Source organism: Leptosomus discolor, chromosome 26, assembly GCF_034619465.1.
Source record: "Leptosomus discolor isolate bLepDis1 chromosome 26, bLepDis1.hap2, whole genome shotgun sequence".
Lineage (NCBI taxonomy): Eukaryota > Metazoa > Chordata > Aves > Leptosomiformes > Leptosomidae > Leptosomus > Leptosomus discolor.
Window position 1 is genome coordinate 317,433 of NC_141416.1, and position 17,196 is coordinate 334,628.

Here is a 17,196-nt window from a genome sequence, read left to right on the forward strand (position 1 = left end):
ATTAACGGCTCCGCTCCCTGGCAAAGCTGCCCGCCCCAGCGGCACCGCGGCCTGGCCCCACTAACGAGGGTTAACGAGGGTTGGGGGGTCCCGGACCCCGATTCTGCCTCTTGCAGGTCAGTGTAGCTGCAAAGACCCCTCTGGTGGCCCATGGCCGCGTCCTGCCCAGGGGGGTCCCACCCCAGCTGAGCCACCCTCCTGCACCCCGATGCTGCCAGCTCGGACCCTGGTATGGCTGGGGCTGCTCCCTGGGGCCTCCCACCCCCCACCCAATAGCCCCTAAGGGGACCCCCCACGTCCTCCCTAAGGGCACCAGTTGTGTGTTTTGGGGTTCCTCCCACCAAGGATGGGGTGGATGGTTTTGGGGGGACATCGAGGCACGGGATGCAGCTGCATCCCAGCACCGCGGGTGCCGGGGGGGGGTGTTGCTGAGTGCTGGCTGGACCCCGTGCAGCTCCAGCTGGCCTTAAGAGCACTTGGGGGTCTCCGTCCCCTCTGGCACTGGGGGTCTCAGGGGGGCTGCAAAGGGATCTCGGCACTGAAGTGCCACTGAAGTGTCCCCGAGCAATACTTCCCCCCCGCCCTGGGGACACCTTATTTAAGAGCATCATGGGAGGGAGGGGGGGTCACTTCCACACCAGGTTCCCGGCTTCCGGATGTCCCTGGTTTGTCCCAGCTCCAATGTCCCCAGCTGGGGACCCCTCTGCACCCACAGCACCCCTGGTGCCCATCCCTGCTCTGGGGAGCGCTGTTTTGGGGTGGGCAGAGCAGACCCCCCCAGCTGTGGGTGGGCTTAACCCTAATGGAGCCCCGGGATAGAAATGGGGGGGCTGGGGGGGGCGGGGGGGGGGGTAGCTGAGCTACCCTGGGACGTGAAAATCGTTATGAGTGATTAGAGCTATTACTGTAACGAGGAGAAGCAATTAACGGCGCCTTGACATCAGTTGAGGCCGGCTAATGTACGTGAGCTCGCTGGGAGCGGGGGGCGGCCGGGCAGGGGGTCACACACACGTGGTGCTGAGCTGCCTGGCCGGGGGTCCCCGGGATGGGGGTGACACGTGGCTGGGGATCCCGGGATGTAGGTGGGGTATATGGGCAGGATCCCAGGGACGTGGGGGTGATGGATGGCTGAGGATCCTGGGATATGGGGGTGACGCAAGGCCGGGGATACTGGGGTATGGGGGTGATGGATGGCCGGGGATCCCGGGGTGTGGGGGTGATGGATGGCCAAGGATCCCGGGATTTCAGGATGGACTGTGTCTGGGATGCAGGGGTGATACATGCCTGCGATCCTGGGGTGCAGGGATGAGGTGTACCCGGGATGTTGGGATGTGGGAATGTCATGAGCCTGGGATGTGGGGACATTGAGTGCCCGGGATGCAGGGATGATGTGTGCCCAGGATCCTGGGACACGGGGATGATGAGTGTTTGGGATGGCGGGATGAGGGGATGATGTCTGTCCAGGATGCTGGGATGCAGGGACAACCTCTGTCTGGGATGCTGGGACGGTGTGTGCCTGGAACGCGGGGATGATGCGTGTCCAGGATATTGGGATGTGGGGACAATGTGTGCCCAGGGTGATGGGACAACATGTACCCAGGATGCAGGGATCGTGGGATGACGTGTGCCCGGGATGCTGGGCACCACCCCCGGGCTCTGCTCTGCACCGCCACTGGACGCTGCTGCGAAGCCGAAGGAAACCCTCGTCCCCGCTGCCCCTCAGCCGGGGGTCCCGTCTGCTCACCCCAGCCCTGCGGGACACCCCGGGTCAAGGCCTGCACCCATGGGTGCCAGCCCCGCGTGGGGACCTCCGGGGAGAAGTGGGGCTGAGCCCAGAGCTCCCCACCCGCTCCCGCGCAGAGACCCCGGCCGTGGGGTGGGCAGCGCTGGCCCCGCTGCTGAGGGGGTCACTGGTCCCTCCAGCCCCCCCGCGGGACGGGGACACCCTCCAGGGCCGGGACACGGCTGAGGGGCCATGCTGGGATGTCCCCACGGACCCCCTTCCCCACCCAGCGCCGTGTGCGAGCGGCCCCAGCGATGTTGTTTTTCCAAAATTCGCTGGTTTCTGGCCAGAAAAGAAAAAAAAAAAGCCCTAAGGTTTTTTTTTTTTTAATTTTTTTCCCTTTTCCGTAGTCATCTCTGCGACCAAACTTCCTGAGAGCGGCTCCGGCCCTCCCTCCGCTTCCGACGGCCGCCCTGCGCCATCCCGGCCGGCCGAGCCCACCGGCCAGGCCTGCCCCACATTGGGGGGTCGTCGCACCCCACCTTGCCCACCACCGCGGCCCCCGGCCACGTGAGTGCCACCGTCCCCAGCCCGGGGCACCCCGGGTGCCAGGGGTTGGGTTTGGGGGGTTGCCGTGATGCTGTTGGAGGGGACGGTCCCCCAGCGCTGTGGTGGGGGGGGGCTTGGGGGTGTTGAGGGGGGCTTGGGGACGTCGTGGGTTCCCGCGGTGGAGGCGAGGGGGTGGTGGGTGGGACACACGGTGGCTGGGGGACAGAGGAGGGGGCGTGGGACAGGGCTGTGACACGCCGTGGGACCCCATTGCTGACCCTGACCCTGACCCTGACCCTGACCCTGACCCTGACTCTGACCTTCACCTTCACCCTCGCCCCCCTCACCCTCCCCCAGCCCCATCCGTGGGGTTCGCAGCCCCCGGAGGAAACGCGTCAGCCCTCGGGTTGGGGCCGAGGAAGCGCCGGGGCAGAGATAGTGGGGTCCAGGGGGGGCCCCGACACCGTGTCCCCCACGGGGACGGGGCAGGGCTTGTCCCCGTGTCCCCTGCCCTCACCCCAGCCACATGCCCTGCTCCCCCCCCCCCCCCATTCTGTGCCTTGTCACCGGTGGGCGATGCTCCCCATCCTGCTCGGGGGGTGCTCAGGGGCACCCATGGGGTGGGGAGCGCCGGCTCTTGGGTATGGCAACCTTGGGGGGGGTCTTCCCGGCTGCTGGGCCCCCCAGTAAGGGGCAGATGGGCCCCGCCAGTGTGTTTTGATGACTCCTCGCTTTTCCTGCCAGCGTCTCCCAGCGATTCCTGTTGCTCGCAGCAGCGCTGGGACCCCCCCTGCCCCTCCCCCCCCCCATTGCTGGAGCAGGGGCTGGGGCCGGCAGCAGGGCCATGGGGAGGGGTGGGGGGGGTCCCCCTAGCTCTGCCCCCCGGGAGGGTCCAAGGGCGGGAATTCCGCCTGCAGATGAGCAATTAATTCCTCACTGCCCAGAGCCGAAGGGAAACGGGGGGAAACTTTCCCACTAAACGGTTTTTCCATCCAAACCCGGCTGCTCTGGGACGAGGAGGGGGGTCGCTCCCACCCTCCACCCCCTGATTTGGCCCCAAATTGCAGCCCGGGCCCCGGCGGGGGGGAGGATGGACTCGGGGGGCTGACGGGGGTGGTGTCTTTGGGGTGTCCCATGGCCGGAGCGACACCGGAGTGGCCGTAAATCCAGCTGTGCCGACCAGGACCAGGAAACCTCTGTTCCTCCCCTCGGCACGGTGTTTAGCCATAAAACACGCGTCCTGGTAAACACGGCACCGCGGGCTCGGGGGGCTCGTTGTCCCCCCCCAAGCCGGCCCCCAGGCTGGCGGTGATCCCGGAGCCGCCCCGGCGAAGCCGGACCCTCGCTAGGTTGAGCAAGAAGCTGACGGATCCAGGAAACACAGCTGGGAATAAACACGGAACGAGCTGAAACGGGGCCACGCGGCGCCGCGCCAGGGCTGGGAGTCGTCGTGCCCGACACCTCCCCGGCACCCCGGGTACCCCTCGCCTCGGCAGCGTCCCACACCGGGATGGGGTGCGGTGGGAGAGGTCGCGGTGGTGCCTCCCTGGGGTGTTTCGGGATGTGGGGCTGAGGTTGCGTGGGGCCACCCAGGCTGTCGAGCGGCCATGCCTCAGTTTCCCCTTGGCACAAGCCGGTGCTGGGTGGGGGGAGCAGCGGGGGGCCGGGGTTGGGGATGGAGGAATGCAACCGTGGGGAGGCCGGATCCTTTGCCAAAGCCGGGGCCGGGGGCGGTGGGTGGGGAGCGGGAATGCGGCGAGGCGGAGGGCGAAGCCGCCGTCTCCCCGTTGCAGGATGGTGCTGCGGGCCGCGGCGCTGGCGATGCACGCCTGCCTCCTGGCTGCCCTCCGCCCCAGCGACCCCAACGTCTGCAGCTACTGGGAGAGGTAGGGCTGGGGGGACTGGGGAGGATGAGGAAGGGGGGGGGATGGTGACCCCAGGACCAGCCGTCACCCCGCGTCCTCTTCTCTGGCAGCTTCACGGCGGCGGTGAAGGAGTCCTACACCAAACCCCACGTCGTGTCCTCCACCGAGCCCTGCCCAGGGGGGCTGGGGCCCCCCCTGCCCTGTGTGCAGCAGAGGTGGGAGCCCCCCCTGCGCCCCTCGGGGACTGCAGGGTGTCCCTAATGCTTTTGGGGGGGCTGGAGTGGGGCTGTCCCACTGCAGGGTGTCCCCAAGGCTTTGGGGGGGCTGGAGCGGGGCTGCACCACTGCAGGGTGTCCCCAAGGCTTTGGGGGGGCTGGAGCGGGGCTGTCCCCATCCTGACGGCACCGGTGCGGCGCAGGATCGTGTACCGCACCGAGTACCGGCAGGCCGTCCGCACCGACTACCGGAGGCGCTACCAGTGCTGCCTGGGCTACTACGAGAGCCGGGACTCCTGCGTCCGTGAGTGGGGCGAGCGGGGAGAGCGGGGCGGCCCCGGGGGCCCCATCCTGGCTCAGCCCCCCGCTCCCCGGCCGTGTCCCCGCAGCGCGTTGCACCCAGGAGTGCGTCCACGGCCGGTGCGTGGCTCCCGACCTCTGCCAGTGCGAGCCGGGGTGGCGCGGCACCGACTGCTCCAGCGGTGAGGGACGGGGGTCGGGGTGCTGGGTGCTGGGGGGGGGGGACGCGGGGCTGGGGACCCCCGGCTGGGGGTGGTGGCGGGGGGCAGGGGGTTTCCCTGGAGAGCTGGGCGGCCTGGGGTGGGATGTCCCGGTGGTTAATGGGGATGGGAACAGGGAGAGGGATGGGGATGGGATGGAGATAGGATGCAGATGGGATGGGGATGGATTGGGATGGGGCTGGAGATCGTCATGGGACGGGATTGGATTGGGATGGGGATGGAGATGGCATGGGGTTGGAGATAGGATGGGGATGAGATGGGGTTGGAGGTAAAGTGAGGGTGGGATGGGGACAGATGGGTGGGATGGGGACGGATGGAAGGGGATGGGGACGGGATGGGGAGGTACCGGTGGTCTCCCCCATGCAGAGTGTGACCAGCAGTCGTGGGGGCCGGGCTGCGGGCTCCGCTGCAACTGCCACCACGGGGCCCCCTGCGACCCCCTCAGCGGGGTCTGCTCCTGCCCCCCCGGCTTCGCCGACCGGCTGTGCCACCAGCCGTGCCCGCCGGCCACCTACGGCCAGGGCTGCCGCCTGCCCTGCCCCTGCCACCACCAGGCCCCCTGCAACGCCTCCACCGGCGCCTGCCTCTGCCCCCCGGGGCTGGCCGGACCCCTGTGAGTAGGGGCTCCTCGCTCTGCACCCCCTCCCCACCCCAGCACCCCTGGGCGGGGGTCCCGCTCACCCCTCGCCCCTCCAACCCCCGCAGCTGCGAGGTGCCCTGCGCCGAGGGGACGCCCTGCAGCACCCCCTGCCCCTGCCAGAATGGGGGCATCTGCCACCCCCCCGGCACCGACACCTGCGTCTGCCCCCATGGATGGATGGTAGGTGGGCTGTGCCCCCCCTCCCCCCCCCCCCCCCCCGCAACGCTGTGCCTGCCTCAGTTTCCCCCCTGCCAACCCTGGTGCTCCTTCGCAGGGGGACATCTGCTCCGTGCCGTGCCCCCCTGGGCGCTTCGGCCCCGGCTGCCAGGGCGAGTGTCGCTGCCACAACGGGGGCCACTGCGACCCCTGGGGGGGCCAGTGCCGGTGTGCGCCCGGCTTCACTGGAGAGCAGTGAGTGGGGGCCCAGGCATGGGGGGGACAGGGGCATGGGGGACAGAGGGGGTGGGGGTACAGGGGGCTGGGGTATGGGGAGTGGGGGTACAGAGGGATGGGGGAATGGGGGATTGGGGGTATAGGGACATGAGGGGACAGAGAGATGGGGGGACAGGGGGATGTGGCACATGGAGACATGGCACCTTGGGCTGGGGGCACACAGGGACGGGAGCACAGGGGGCTGGGGGCAGATGGAGGCTGGGGTGCCCAGCGACGGGACACCCAGGGAGCGGGCACAGGGGTCCAGCGAGGGGCTGGGGGTACGTGGGGCTGAGGCACACGGAGACAGGGCCCCCCAGCCCTGCTGCCTCAGGCAGAGGCCACCCCAGCTCCCCCAGCCTGGCATGCAACGAGCTGGGCGGCCTCAGCTTGGGGTTTGGGGGGGGGGGGGGGGGTGTGTCCAGGAGCCGCCTTGGATCCTGGGGGGGCCACGTCACCCCCTTTCGTCCCGCCGCCACGCAGGTGCCAGGAGCGGTGCCCGGTGGGGCGGTACGGGCAGGACTGCCAGGAGAGCTGCGACTGTGCCAACGGGGGCCAGTGCTTCCACGTGGATGGGGGGTGCCTGTGCGAGGCCGGCTTCCACGGCCCCCGCTGCCAGGAGCGCCAGTGCCTGCCCGGCCTCTACGGCCTGCGCTGCCAGAGCCGCTGCCTCTGCCACCCCCAGCACAGCCAGAGGTGGGACCCCCCGGCTCCCCCCCAGCACCCTCGTGTTCCCCGAAAATCCTCGTGTCCCCCCAGCGCACTTGTGTCCCCTGAAAAGCCTTGTGTCCCCCAAAATCCTCGTGTCCTCCAAAATTTCTCCTGTCCCCCCAGCACCCTCGTGTTCCCCAAAAATCCTCGTGTCCCCCCAAAATCCTTGTGTCCCCCCCAGCGCACTCATGTCCCCTGAAAATCCTCATGTCCCCCAAAAATCCTCATGTCCCCTAATAATGCTTGTGACCCCCAGCATTCTTGTGTCCCCCCAAAATCCTCCTGTCCCCCCAGCACCCTCTTTTACCCCCAGCATCCTTGTGTCCCCCCAGCACCCTAACCTTCTACCAGCAGCCTCATCTCCCCCCCCCAGCACCCTCCCTGAGCAAGCCGGGACACTGGCTGTGTGACCAGAAAGACCTTAATTCCCCCCCCCCCCCCTCCTTTGGGGAGGTGCTTTGTGCCCCCCACCATTTACAAAGCCCCTTCCCAGCCCACCCGATGCCCCGCACTGGGCGCACTGGGGGGCTGAGCGGGTACCCCCCAGCTGCCACCCCTTGCTGGGGGAGTGCGTCTGTCACCCGGGCTGGGCCGGGCTCTTCTGCAACGAGAGCTGCCCCCCCGGCTCCTTCGGGGCCGGCTGCCTGCAGCCCTGCCTCTGCCTCCACGGGGGGGTCTGCGACGGGACCACCGGCCACTGCCACTGCCCCCCCGGCTACACGGTGCGGGGACACGGGGGGACACAGGGGGACGGTGGGCTGGCGGTCCTGGGGCAGCATGTGGAGCGTGGGGGGGGGGGGGGTCTGAGCATCCCTAAAGGGAGAGTGGGGGTCTGGGTGGTCCTGGGGGGAGTGTGGGGGGGTGTCTGGGTGATTTTGGGGGGGGGAGAGTGGGGGTCTGGGTGTCCTGGGGGGGAGCATGGGGGGCTTCTGGGTGATTTTTTTTGGGGGGGGGGGAGAGTGGAGGTCTGGGTGGCCCTGGAGGGAGTGTGGGGGTCTGGGGGTATCCTTAGGGCAATAGTGGGGGTCTGAGTGGGCCTGGGGGGAGATTGGGGGCTGGGCATCCTTGGGGATGGGTTGGGGCTCTCTGGGGGCAGTTTCAGGGTCTGGACATCCCTGGGAGGGAGCGGGGGGCAGCTTGGGGTTCCCACAGGAGGACGGGGTTTTGGGGGTCACCCACCCTCCCTCCAGTACCAAGTTGCCAAGAGAAGGGGGGGTGGGGGTGGAATGACATGGGGTGTCCCCAGACTCGGGGTGGGGGTGGGTGTCTTTCCCCAGCCTTGGGTGGGGGTCCTGGCTGATCCTAAAGTCTTTACACCCTCCCCTGCCCCCCCAAGGATGAGCACTGCTCCTCCCTGTGTCCCCCCGACACCTTCGGGACAAACTGCTCGGGCCGCTGCTCCTGCCAGCACGCCCTCGCCTGCTCCCCCCTCGACGGCTCCTGCCTCTGCAAGGAAGGTGGGTGCACCCCAGGGTGCAGGGGGGGGTGGGTCCCTATCCCTGTGCCCACCCCGCTGTCCCCTCGTGTCCCACAGGCTGGCACGGACCCGACTGCTCGACGCCGTGTCCCGCCGGCACTTGGGGTCCCGGTTGCAACCGGAGCTGCGACTGCGCCCACGGGGCCACCTGCGACCCCCAAAGCGGGACCTGCAGTTGCCCACCGGGCTGGCAGGGCCCCCGCTGCCTCCAGCCTGCCCGGTGAGTCTTGGTGCTGCCTGCGCCGGGGCTCGGTGTCACCGTCCCCGGGGTTGACCCCCTTGACCTGTCCCTGTACCCCAGAACGGGACGTTCGGCGCAGGCTGCAAGCGACGGTGCGACTGCGCCCACGCCGACGGCTGCGAGCCGGTGACCGGAGAGTGCCGCTGCCTGCCCGGCTGGACAGGTAATGGGGCCGGGGGGGACACACACAGGATTGGGACCCCGCTGTGCCCTCAGCCCTTCACCCCTCATCTTCCTCGCAGGGCCGCAGTGCAAGCAGGGCTGCCCCGACGGCTTCTGGGGCCGCGGGTGCCGCACGCCCTGCGCCTGCCGCAACGGGGCTGCCTGCTCGCCCCAGGACGGATCCTGCACCTGCACCCCGGGGTACCGCGGCCCCACCTGCCAGCGCCGTGAGTGCCCCCACCCAAGCCCCCCCCCCCCCCCCCTCAAAAAAAATGAAAATCACAGATTTCTCCCAACCTCCCCCTTCCCGCGACCCCCGGGCTGAGACCGGGCGCGCTCATCTCACCCCAGCTTGCCCGCCCGGCCGCTACGGCAAGCGCTGCTCGCTGAGCTGCTCCTGCGCCAACGGCTCCTCCTGCCAACCCCGCCAACGGCTCCTGCCTCTGCGCCCCGGGCTGGCGCGGCCCCCGCTGCTCCCAGCGTGAGTGGGGGACCAGTGCGGGGACTGGGGTGGGGGGATGAACACTCCCCCCCACTGCTTACCCCTCGCTCCCGGTGTCCAGCCTGCGCCCCTGGCTCCTGGGGGGACGCCTGCGCCCAACCCTGCCTGTGCCACCACGGGGGGACGTGTCACCCCGCCGAGGGGACCTGCCGCTGCCCGGCTGGCTGGACGGGGACGCTCTGCGGAGAAGGTAGAGCCCGGCATGGGCACCCCCCACCCGCCCCCTCCCTGCCGTGGTGCTGCACCCCCCGGATCCAGCCTGGGGGTCCTGGGGGGGCAAGAGAGAGGGAACTGCCCCAGGCTCTATGGGTTACCCCATCCGTCCTGGGCAGTATGGAGATATATGGGCCAGCACAGAGCTATATGGGCCCAGCTCGGTGCTATATGGGCCCAGTATGGAGCTATATGGTCCCAGGCAATATGGAGCCTTATTGTCCCCATACGGAGCCATATGGTCCTGAGCACGAGGGCTCTGGCTCCCCCACCCCCTGTGCCCCCAGCCTGCCCCCCCGGGACCTTTGGGCTCCAGTGTGACCAGCTCTGCCGCTGTCCCCACAACGCCACCTGCCACCCCGCCAGCGGGACGTGCCCCTGCGCCCCGGGCAGGATTGGGCCCCACTGCGAGGCCGGTGAGTGAGCAGAGCTGGGGGACAGCGGGGGGGGCCCACCGGGTCCCTACCTCACCCCAAGGACCCTGTGTGTCCCCCCCACCCCCACCCCACAGGGCCCCCCGAGCAGCCCTACACCATCGTGCCGGCCCCGCCAGCAGCCTACAGCTCCCTGGGGCTGGTGCTCAGCCTGGTGGCCCTGGTGGCCTTGCTGGTGGCCGCGGTGGCCATGGCTCTGTGCTACCGTCACCGGCAGAAGGGGAAGGAGAGCCGGCACCTGGCCGTGGCTTACACGGCGGGACAGACGGACACCTCCGACTACGTGGTGCCAGGTGAGCCCGGCGGAGGGGACGTGGCCCAGCCCCGGTGGCCCCGCCACGCCGGGCTGACGCCTGTCCCCGTAGATGTGCCACCGAGCACCACCCGCACTACTACTCCAACCCCAGCTACCACACGCTGTCCCAGTGCACGCTGCCGGCCCCCGGCGCCCAGGACAGAGCCAGCTCCCTCCAGGTACGGCGTGGCGCGGCACCCGGCAGCGTGGCACGGCACGGCATGGAGCGGCACGGCACGCTGCGGTGTTGCACGGTGCAGCACGGTGTATCACGGTGCACCATGGTGTTGCACGGTGTATCACGGTGCACCATGGTGTTGCACGGTGTATCACGGTGCACCACGGCATGGCACGGCACCGCTGCGCGGAGCCTCACGGCCACCCCGTCCCCTCTTTGGGCTCCAGGTGCCCGGCACCCAGCTCTTCCCCGGCGTGGAGAGACCCTACGGCCCCGAAGGCAACGCCACGCTGCCCCCCGACTGGAAGCACCTCGGGGCACCAGCCCTGGGTCCCAGGGGTAAGAGGGGGGCTGGGAGGGGTGGGGGTGGGGGGATAGCTTCTGGGGAGCTGGTGGGGACCTTGGCTGGAGCAGGGTGGACACCTGGGTCCCCTCCCAGCTCGGAATCCACTGGGAAGGTGCTGGGGTGGGGTGGGTGGAGCAGCTTCATGCTGGGAGGAGGTGGAGGGGGGGGGGGACACCTCCAAATCTGTCCCCTTTCAGGGGGGCAGCTGGATCGGAGCTACAGCTACAGCTACAGCCTGGGGAAGTACGAGGGCAAAGGTACTGGGTGGGATGGGGAGGGGACTGGGATGGAGTGGGATGGGGGTGGGGAAGGGATGGAGATGGGGAAGGGATGGAGATGGGGAAGGGATGGAGATGGGGATGGGGCAGGAAAAGGACAGGGATGAAATGGGGGGGTGGGGAAGACACAGGGATGGGGTGGGGATGGGATGGGGAAGGGCTGGGATGGAAAAAGGTTGGGGCTGGGGGTAGGATGGGGAAGAGACTGGGATGCGGCTGGGACAGGGCTGGAGTCGGGTGGGGATGGGGGACAGGGATGGGACGGGGATGGCACTTGCCTGGGACGCAGCCGGACACGGCCGCCCCCTCTCCCCTCCGCTCCCTGCCATGGGGAGCCCTCCAACTCCTTCTCCCCCAGACCACCCCCCGGAGGGGCTGGGGGCCAGCGCCAGCTCCCTGGCCAGCGAGAACCCCTACGCCACCATCAAGGAGCCGCCCCCCGCCCCCGCCAAGGTCCCCGAGGGCAGCTACATGGAGATGAAATCCCCCGTCCAGCGGGAGATGTCCTACGCCGAGATCGAGGAGCCACCGCAGGAGGGTACGGCTGGGGGGTCCCCTGGCCCCAGTGAGCCTGGCTCGGGGGGCGTACACAGCCCCAGTGATGGGGGCTGCATGGTGCTGGGGGGGGACACACAGCCCTGGTGGCAGGGGTTGCACGGCCCTTGGGGGGGACACGGACCTGGTGATGGGGGTTGCATGGCCCTGGGAGGGGACACAGCCCCTTGCAGCCTCCTCTTGTCCCTGCAGAGAGCTGCCCGGGGGGGGCCGAAGGCATCACCCCCGCGGACCCCCCCAGCCATTACGACTCCCCCAAGAACAGCCACATCCCCAGCCACTACGACCTGCCGCCCGCCCGCCACTACCCGCCGTCCCCCCCGCTGCGCAGGAAGGACCGCTGAGGGACCCTGGGGACCCCCCCTGCCACCCCCCACAAGGAGGGGTCCTGCGGGGCCCGAGGTGCCCCAGGACTGTCCCCATCCCTGGGCCAGGGGGCGCAGGCGGTGAACAAAGGGGGGGTCAGTGTGGTGTGAGCTGGGGGTGCTGTGGCCGCAGCCCTGGGAGGAGGGTCTGCACGGGGGGGGGAGGAGGGATGTGCCTGATGGAACCCCTGGGGGGGGGCCCAGGGGTGGGACCAGTTGTGGGGGCAGTAGTGGGCCCAGTGAAGACCCAGTGATGGGCTCAGTTGTGACCCAGTGATGGTCCCAATAAAGGCTCAGTGATGGGACAAGGAATGGAGCAGTGACGGTCCAGTGACAGCCCCAGTAAAGGCTCAGTGGTGGTTTGATGGTGGCCCCAGTAAGGGCCCAGTGATGGGCCCAGTAAAGGCCCAGTAACGGATTCAGTTGTGTTGCAGTCATGAGCCCTGTAATGGTCCAATGACAGGCCCAGTAAAAGACTAGTAAATGGGCCCAGTAAAGGCCCCATGATGGTCCAATGATGGTACCAGTAAGGGCCCAGTGCTGGCCCCAGTAAAGCCCCGGAAAGGCCCAGCACTGGGCCCAGGTTATGGCCCAGTTCCCGCCCAGTGCTCCCAGTGCCGCTGCCTGGTGCCCGGCCTCTCCAGCCACGGGTGGCTGCGGCGGCGGCCCCGCCCCTTTCCACGCCGGACACGCCCCTTTCTACGCCGGACACGCCTCTCCTTTGCCACCCCGCCCCTTCCAGGCTGACCCCGCCCTTTCCGCGCCAGCCCCGCCCCGCGCAGGCGCCGCAGCGCCCCGAAGCCCCGCCCCCCGCGGCGCGGCGGACGCGTTGGCCGTTGGGGAGGGGCGGGCGCGGAGGAGCGAGGGTAAAGCCGGGCCTGGGACCCCCGGGACCCCCCAGGGACCCCCCCGCACCCCTCTGGGGCCCGCTCCAGCCCGGGGACCCCCTCCCACCTCCACAGGGCCCCCATGCCTGGCCCCCCCCAGGGAGACCCCCATAGTTATAGCCCTGGGAACCCCGTACTGTGTCCCTCCCCCGCCCTGGAACGCCCCCCCCCACTCCGAGGGAGACCCCCATAGGGACACCCGTGGCCCCCCGCCCAGCCCTGGAACTGGGAGGCATCCCTGGCGACCCCCATAGGGCCCACCCAACCCTGGGACCCTCCCTCACCCCGGGACCTCTACCACCCTAGGGAGACCTCTATGTTGACCCCCACCGGGACGCCCCTGGGGCCTTGGGATGCCCCCTCACCTGCATAGGGACACCCATAGCCCCCTCCCCACCAGGAAGGCATCCTGGGACCCCCCTGCACCCCCACAGGGCCACCGGGCCTGGGACTGCCCCCTCCTGGGGAGACCTCCACAGGGACCCCCAAGACACCCACCTAACCCTAGGACCCCCCCTCACCCCCTATAGAGACCTCCACAGGGACCCCCAGAGGGTCCCCTGCCACTGGGACACCCCTTTCCCCTTCCAGGAACCTCCGTAGGGACCCCAGAACCAAGAGACACCCCCTCCCAGTAGGGCCCCTTGTCCCTGGGACCCCCCCCCCCCCCAGAGATCCCCATAGGGTCCTGGGATCCCCCCTCGCCTGCATCCGGACCCCGCTGGGACCCTCTGGCCCAGGGATGTGGGGGGTGTGTGTGTGTGGGTGCTGGGCAGGGCCAGCCCTGGGGGTGGGTGGGTGCTGGGGGGCGCTGAGCCCCCCTCCGGTGCCCCCCAGCTGCGGGCCATGAGGCGGCGGGGGGAGCGGGCACCCAGGGAGAAGGTGACAGTGGCTGCGGAGGAGGAGATGAAGAGCACGGGGATGAAGGCCGAGCAGGGTGCAGGTGAGCCCCCGGCCCTGGCAAGGGGTGGGGGGGCTGTGAGGGTCCCCCTCATGTGTTTTGTCCCCCCCCCCAGAGGAGTACCAGTGCACTGGCCTCCTGGAGCAGGACTTCCCCGAGCTCTGCGCCCGGGCCGGCATCACCGGTGTCCCCAAAGTCACACTCCGGCCGGCCCCGAGCTTCCCTGCGGATGGTGAGCTGGGCCGGGGGGGGACACTGGGGTGGTGGGAGGCAGCCCCGTGCTTGTGGGGACCCTCCTGGTGCAGTCTCCAACACCCCCCCCCCCCCCCCCCCCCCCCCCCGTCGCCATCCCGCAGAGGAGCCGGCCGAGCCGCCGCTGGCGGGGGTCCTCGCCCGCATCCAGCGCAAGTACAGCTCCTTCCAGCCCCGCATCCAGGTGGAGAGGGAGCACGAGGACCCCCGGAGCGTCCGCGCCGTCTTCCTGCGAGGTGGGTCCTGGGGACCCCCGGGGTCCCCCCTTGGCACTCAGGGATGAGGAGCCCCTGGGAATCAGCCCCCACCCACCGGCCCCCTGCCCAGCATCCGGACCCCCCTCCCGTATCCTTGGGCCAGGGGGTCCCAGTGAGGTCCTGACGCGGGTGAGGGGGGATCCTAGGGCCCTGTGTGGGTCCCTGTGTGTGTGGGGGGGTCCCAGGGACAAGGGGCCCTATTGGGGGGGGGTCGCTTGGCTGTGGGATCCCTGGAAGGGGAAAGGGGTGTCCCAGTGGTGGGGGGCTTTGTGGAGGTCTCTAGGGGGCGAGGGGGTTAGGTGGGTGCCTTGGGGGTCCCTGTGGAGGTCTCCCCGGGACAGTCCAAGGCCTGGTGGCCCTATGGGGGTGCAGGGGGGGTCCCAGGGCCCTATGGAGCCATTCCTGGGGGGCGATGGGGTGCGCTATGGGTTTCCCTATGTGGGCAAAGGGGGGGTCCCAGCCCCCGCAGCTGTGCCAGTGCTTTTGGGCAGGGAAAGGCCGCATTTGGGGGCTTCTTCCCCTTCCCCCCCCATCCCATCCCACAGCCTTGACCTCCCTGTCCCAGCCAGGCTGGAAGATCGACGAGGACATGCTGGGGGTCCTGAGCCAGTGCCTGCCCACCCTGGCCGGCCTGCAGGCAGTGCAGTGAGTGCGGGCAGGGACGGGGGGTGCAGGCAGGACCCCCCCACACCCCCCTCAAGACACCAGCACATCCCCAACCCCTCCCGCTGCCACTTGGTCCTCCCGCAGCCTCTGGAAGGTCGGGCTGACGGAGCGGCTGGTCCCGGCGCTGGCGACGCTGCTGGCTCGCTGCCCCCGCCTGCGGTGCGTGGCCGGCCGAGGGGTGCGCCCTCGTTATTGAGGGGTGCGCCCTCGTTATTGAGGGGTGCGCCCTCATTACTGCCGACTGAGGAGCGGGGGTGACGGGGAGGATCGTGGAGCGATCGTGACAGCGTGTCCTCCGCAGGACGCTCAGCCTGGAGGGGAACCCCTTGCCCGAGCCCACCTTCCACACGCTGATGGGGAGCAACAGCACGTGAGTGGGAGCCGGACCGAGCCCCCCGCGGGACCCCCGCTGGGTCCCCTGCCTGCTGCGAGACCCCCCCCACCGTGTCCCGCAGGCTGGCCCACCTCTGGCTGCGCCACAACGACATGGGGGACGCAGCCGCCCGGCTGCTCGGGCAGAGCCTTTCCGCCCTCGGCGCCTCCAACCGCAGCCTCGTCTCGCTCGTCCTCAGCTTCAACCGCATCTCCGACCTGGGAGCCGGCTACCTCGCCGAGGTGGGCAGCGGGGGGACGCGGGGGGGGGCAGCTGGGTGCCCCAGCGCCTCCGCCCCAGCACCCATCCCCTCCCTCGGCCACCCAGGGCTTGCGCTTGAACCGCTCCCTGCTCTGCCTGTCCCTGGCGAACAACGACGTCGGCGACGCGGGGGCCGCCAAGCTCGCCCAGGTGGGTGCCTCCCCCCGGGAGCGGGGTGCGAGGCTCGGGCCGGATCCTGCCCCGACCCCAGCCCCACCCTCTGCCAGGTCCTGGGGCCGTTCGCGCTGACCCACGCCGAGGTGGTGGAGCGGAGGCGGCTGCTCTTGGCGGAGGCGCTGGGACGGTCCCGCACGGTGAGACCCCACCCCCTGCCCCCCTACACCCCGTTTGGCGAGGGGCTCGCTCCCTCCCCACCTCCGCAAAAGGCCGGAGGCTCCCGGGGGGGCTGCCGGAACCCTGAGCACCTCTTCTTCCCCCAGACCCCGAAAGAGCCGGAGCGCCAGAGCGAGCACCCCTCCAGCCTGCGCGGCAGCGTGGCCCCCAACAAGCCACCCCCAGCCAAGCACGGCAAAACCCCCGCCAAGAGGAAGGTGAGGAAGCAGGCGGCTGCCGCGGGGGTCGGGGCGGGCAGGGGGGAGCCCAGCAGGCAGCTCCCAGCTTTCCCCAGGCTCCCCTGGCTTTGGGGGCAGGTGGTGCCCGAAGCGTGCCTCAGTTTCCCCCCCTTCCCAGCTTTGCAGGGGGGCAGGGGGGAGGCAGGGGGTCCGCCAAGCCGCTGCCCCGTCTATTGCAGGAGCCGCTGCGGAAGGAGGAGGCCAGGCAGCCCAGGAAGTGTGAGTGAGGGTCCGCTGCCCTTGGGGGGGGGCACGGGGGGTGCTGTGCCCGGCTCAGCTCCCTCCCTGCTCTCCCCTCCCGGCAGCGCCGGAGCCGAGAGCTGCCCGCGGCAGAGATGCCAAACCGAGCAGCCAGGAGAAGCCGAGCCCGGAGGTGGGGAATGCTGGGCGGGACACAAACCCACGGGGTGGCTGACTCTGGGGTCCCCCCCCTGCTTCAGGCCCCCCCCCCCCTCCCCGTGTGTCCAGGCGCTGGATTCGGCCGAGCCACCGCACCCGCTGCTGGAGGAGGCCAGGCAGCACCAGGGCAGCATCGTCCTACCGGGAAACCGGGCGCTCCTCCGCCTCAACCTGACCCGTGAGCGAGGCTGGGGCAGGGGCTGGGGGGGCTCGTCCCCAACTGCTTGTCCCTGACACCACCACCCCCCCCCCCCCTCCGCAGACAACCGCGTCACCGAGCGGGGCCTCGGCGCGTTCCTGGCAGCGCTGGAGGAGCAGCAGCGGGAGAAGCAGCCGGAGGTGCCGGGGAAGCAGGGGCTGCTGTGCCTCTGCCTGGAGGTGAGCAGGGTGGGCGGTGGGGCGCGGTGGGGCGCAGCTGACGGCATCAGCCGTGGGGCTGCCATCGCCCCCGGGCACCCGACGGGGGTGGCAGCCCCGTGGGGCACAGCCCGACCGCCCCGCGCCTCCGCAGAAGAACCGCATCCCTCCCGCCAGCCCGGCCTTGGCGCGGCTGCGGGAGCTGCTGTTGCCGCGGGACCCCTGCCCCAGCGCCCAGGGCCCAGGGGAGGAGCAGGAACCGGGCGCCCACTTTGTGCCTTTTCTTTCCCCAAAAAATTAAATCAGTCAAAACCTTTAACCGTGGAAAGGAGGAGAATAAACCAGATTATACAGCGTCAAACAGCAGCCGGTGAGTCTTGGCTCTATTATATATAATATATATATCAGACACCCCAGCGCTGGCCTCGCCGCAACACCCGGGAGGGGGAGAAGGGATGGGGCGGGGGGGGGAGCGGAGGTGGGACGTGCCCCAGCCGTCACCCCAGCTCCCCGGCCACCCCTTTGGGTCACCGATTGTCACCACCAGCAGAGGAGAGCCCGGTGCTCGG

At 69.8% G+C, this 17,196-nt stretch overlaps 2 protein-coding genes across 2 annotated transcripts; both read left to right on the top strand.

Annotated features, from left to right (window-relative positions):
* The first annotated feature begins 4,066 nt into the window (after window positions 1-4,066).
* Window positions 4,067-11,681, top strand: PEAR1 (platelet endothelial aggregation receptor 1). The gene is given in 23 exon segments (XM_086478316.1): window positions 4,067-4,158; window positions 4,248-4,352; window positions 4,556-4,656; window positions 4,742-4,834; window positions 5,240-5,486; window positions 5,579-5,723; window positions 5,725-5,924; window positions 6,429-6,641; window positions 7,204-7,378; window positions 7,993-8,113; window positions 8,191-8,357; window positions 8,435-8,537; window positions 8,617-8,763; window positions 8,888-8,955; window positions 8,957-9,017; window positions 9,539-9,667; window positions 9,763-9,978; window positions 10,051-10,062; window positions 10,065-10,159; window positions 10,386-10,497; window positions 10,702-10,761; window positions 11,141-11,320; window positions 11,530-11,681. Coding segments are annotated over 23 exon segments (2,994 nt in total).
* Window positions 11,682-13,435: 1,754 nt separating this feature from the next.
* LRRC71 (leucine rich repeat containing 71) lies at window positions 13,436-16,928 on the top strand. Its single transcript, XM_086478205.1, has 15 exons — window positions 13,436-13,532; window positions 13,606-13,722; window positions 13,847-13,978; window positions 14,545-14,644; window positions 14,750-14,824; window positions 14,967-15,035; window positions 15,121-15,280; window positions 15,366-15,449; window positions 15,527-15,613; window positions 15,740-15,850; window positions 16,051-16,090; window positions 16,177-16,244; window positions 16,340-16,448; window positions 16,533-16,648; window positions 16,782-16,928. The coding sequence occupies exons 1-15, from the start codon at window positions 13,436-13,438 to the stop codon at window positions 16,926-16,928; spliced, it is 1,512 nt and encodes a 503-aa protein (XP_086334331.1).
* Window positions 16,929-17,196: the final 268 nt, after the last annotated feature.

Coding starts and splice junctions, on each gene's coding strand:
- LRRC71 (XM_086478205.1), top strand. CDS start 13,436: ATGAGGCGGCGGGGGGAGCGGGCACCCAGGGAGAAGGTGACAGTGGCT. Junction 15,036..15,120: donor CTGATGGGGAGCAACAGCAC/GTGAGTGGGAGC, acceptor CGTGTCCCGCAG/GCTGGCCCACCTCTGGCTGC. Junction 15,450..15,526: donor GGGCCGCCAAGCTCGCCCAG/GTGGGTGCCTCC, acceptor ACCCTCTGCCAG/GTCCTGGGGCCGTTCGCGCT.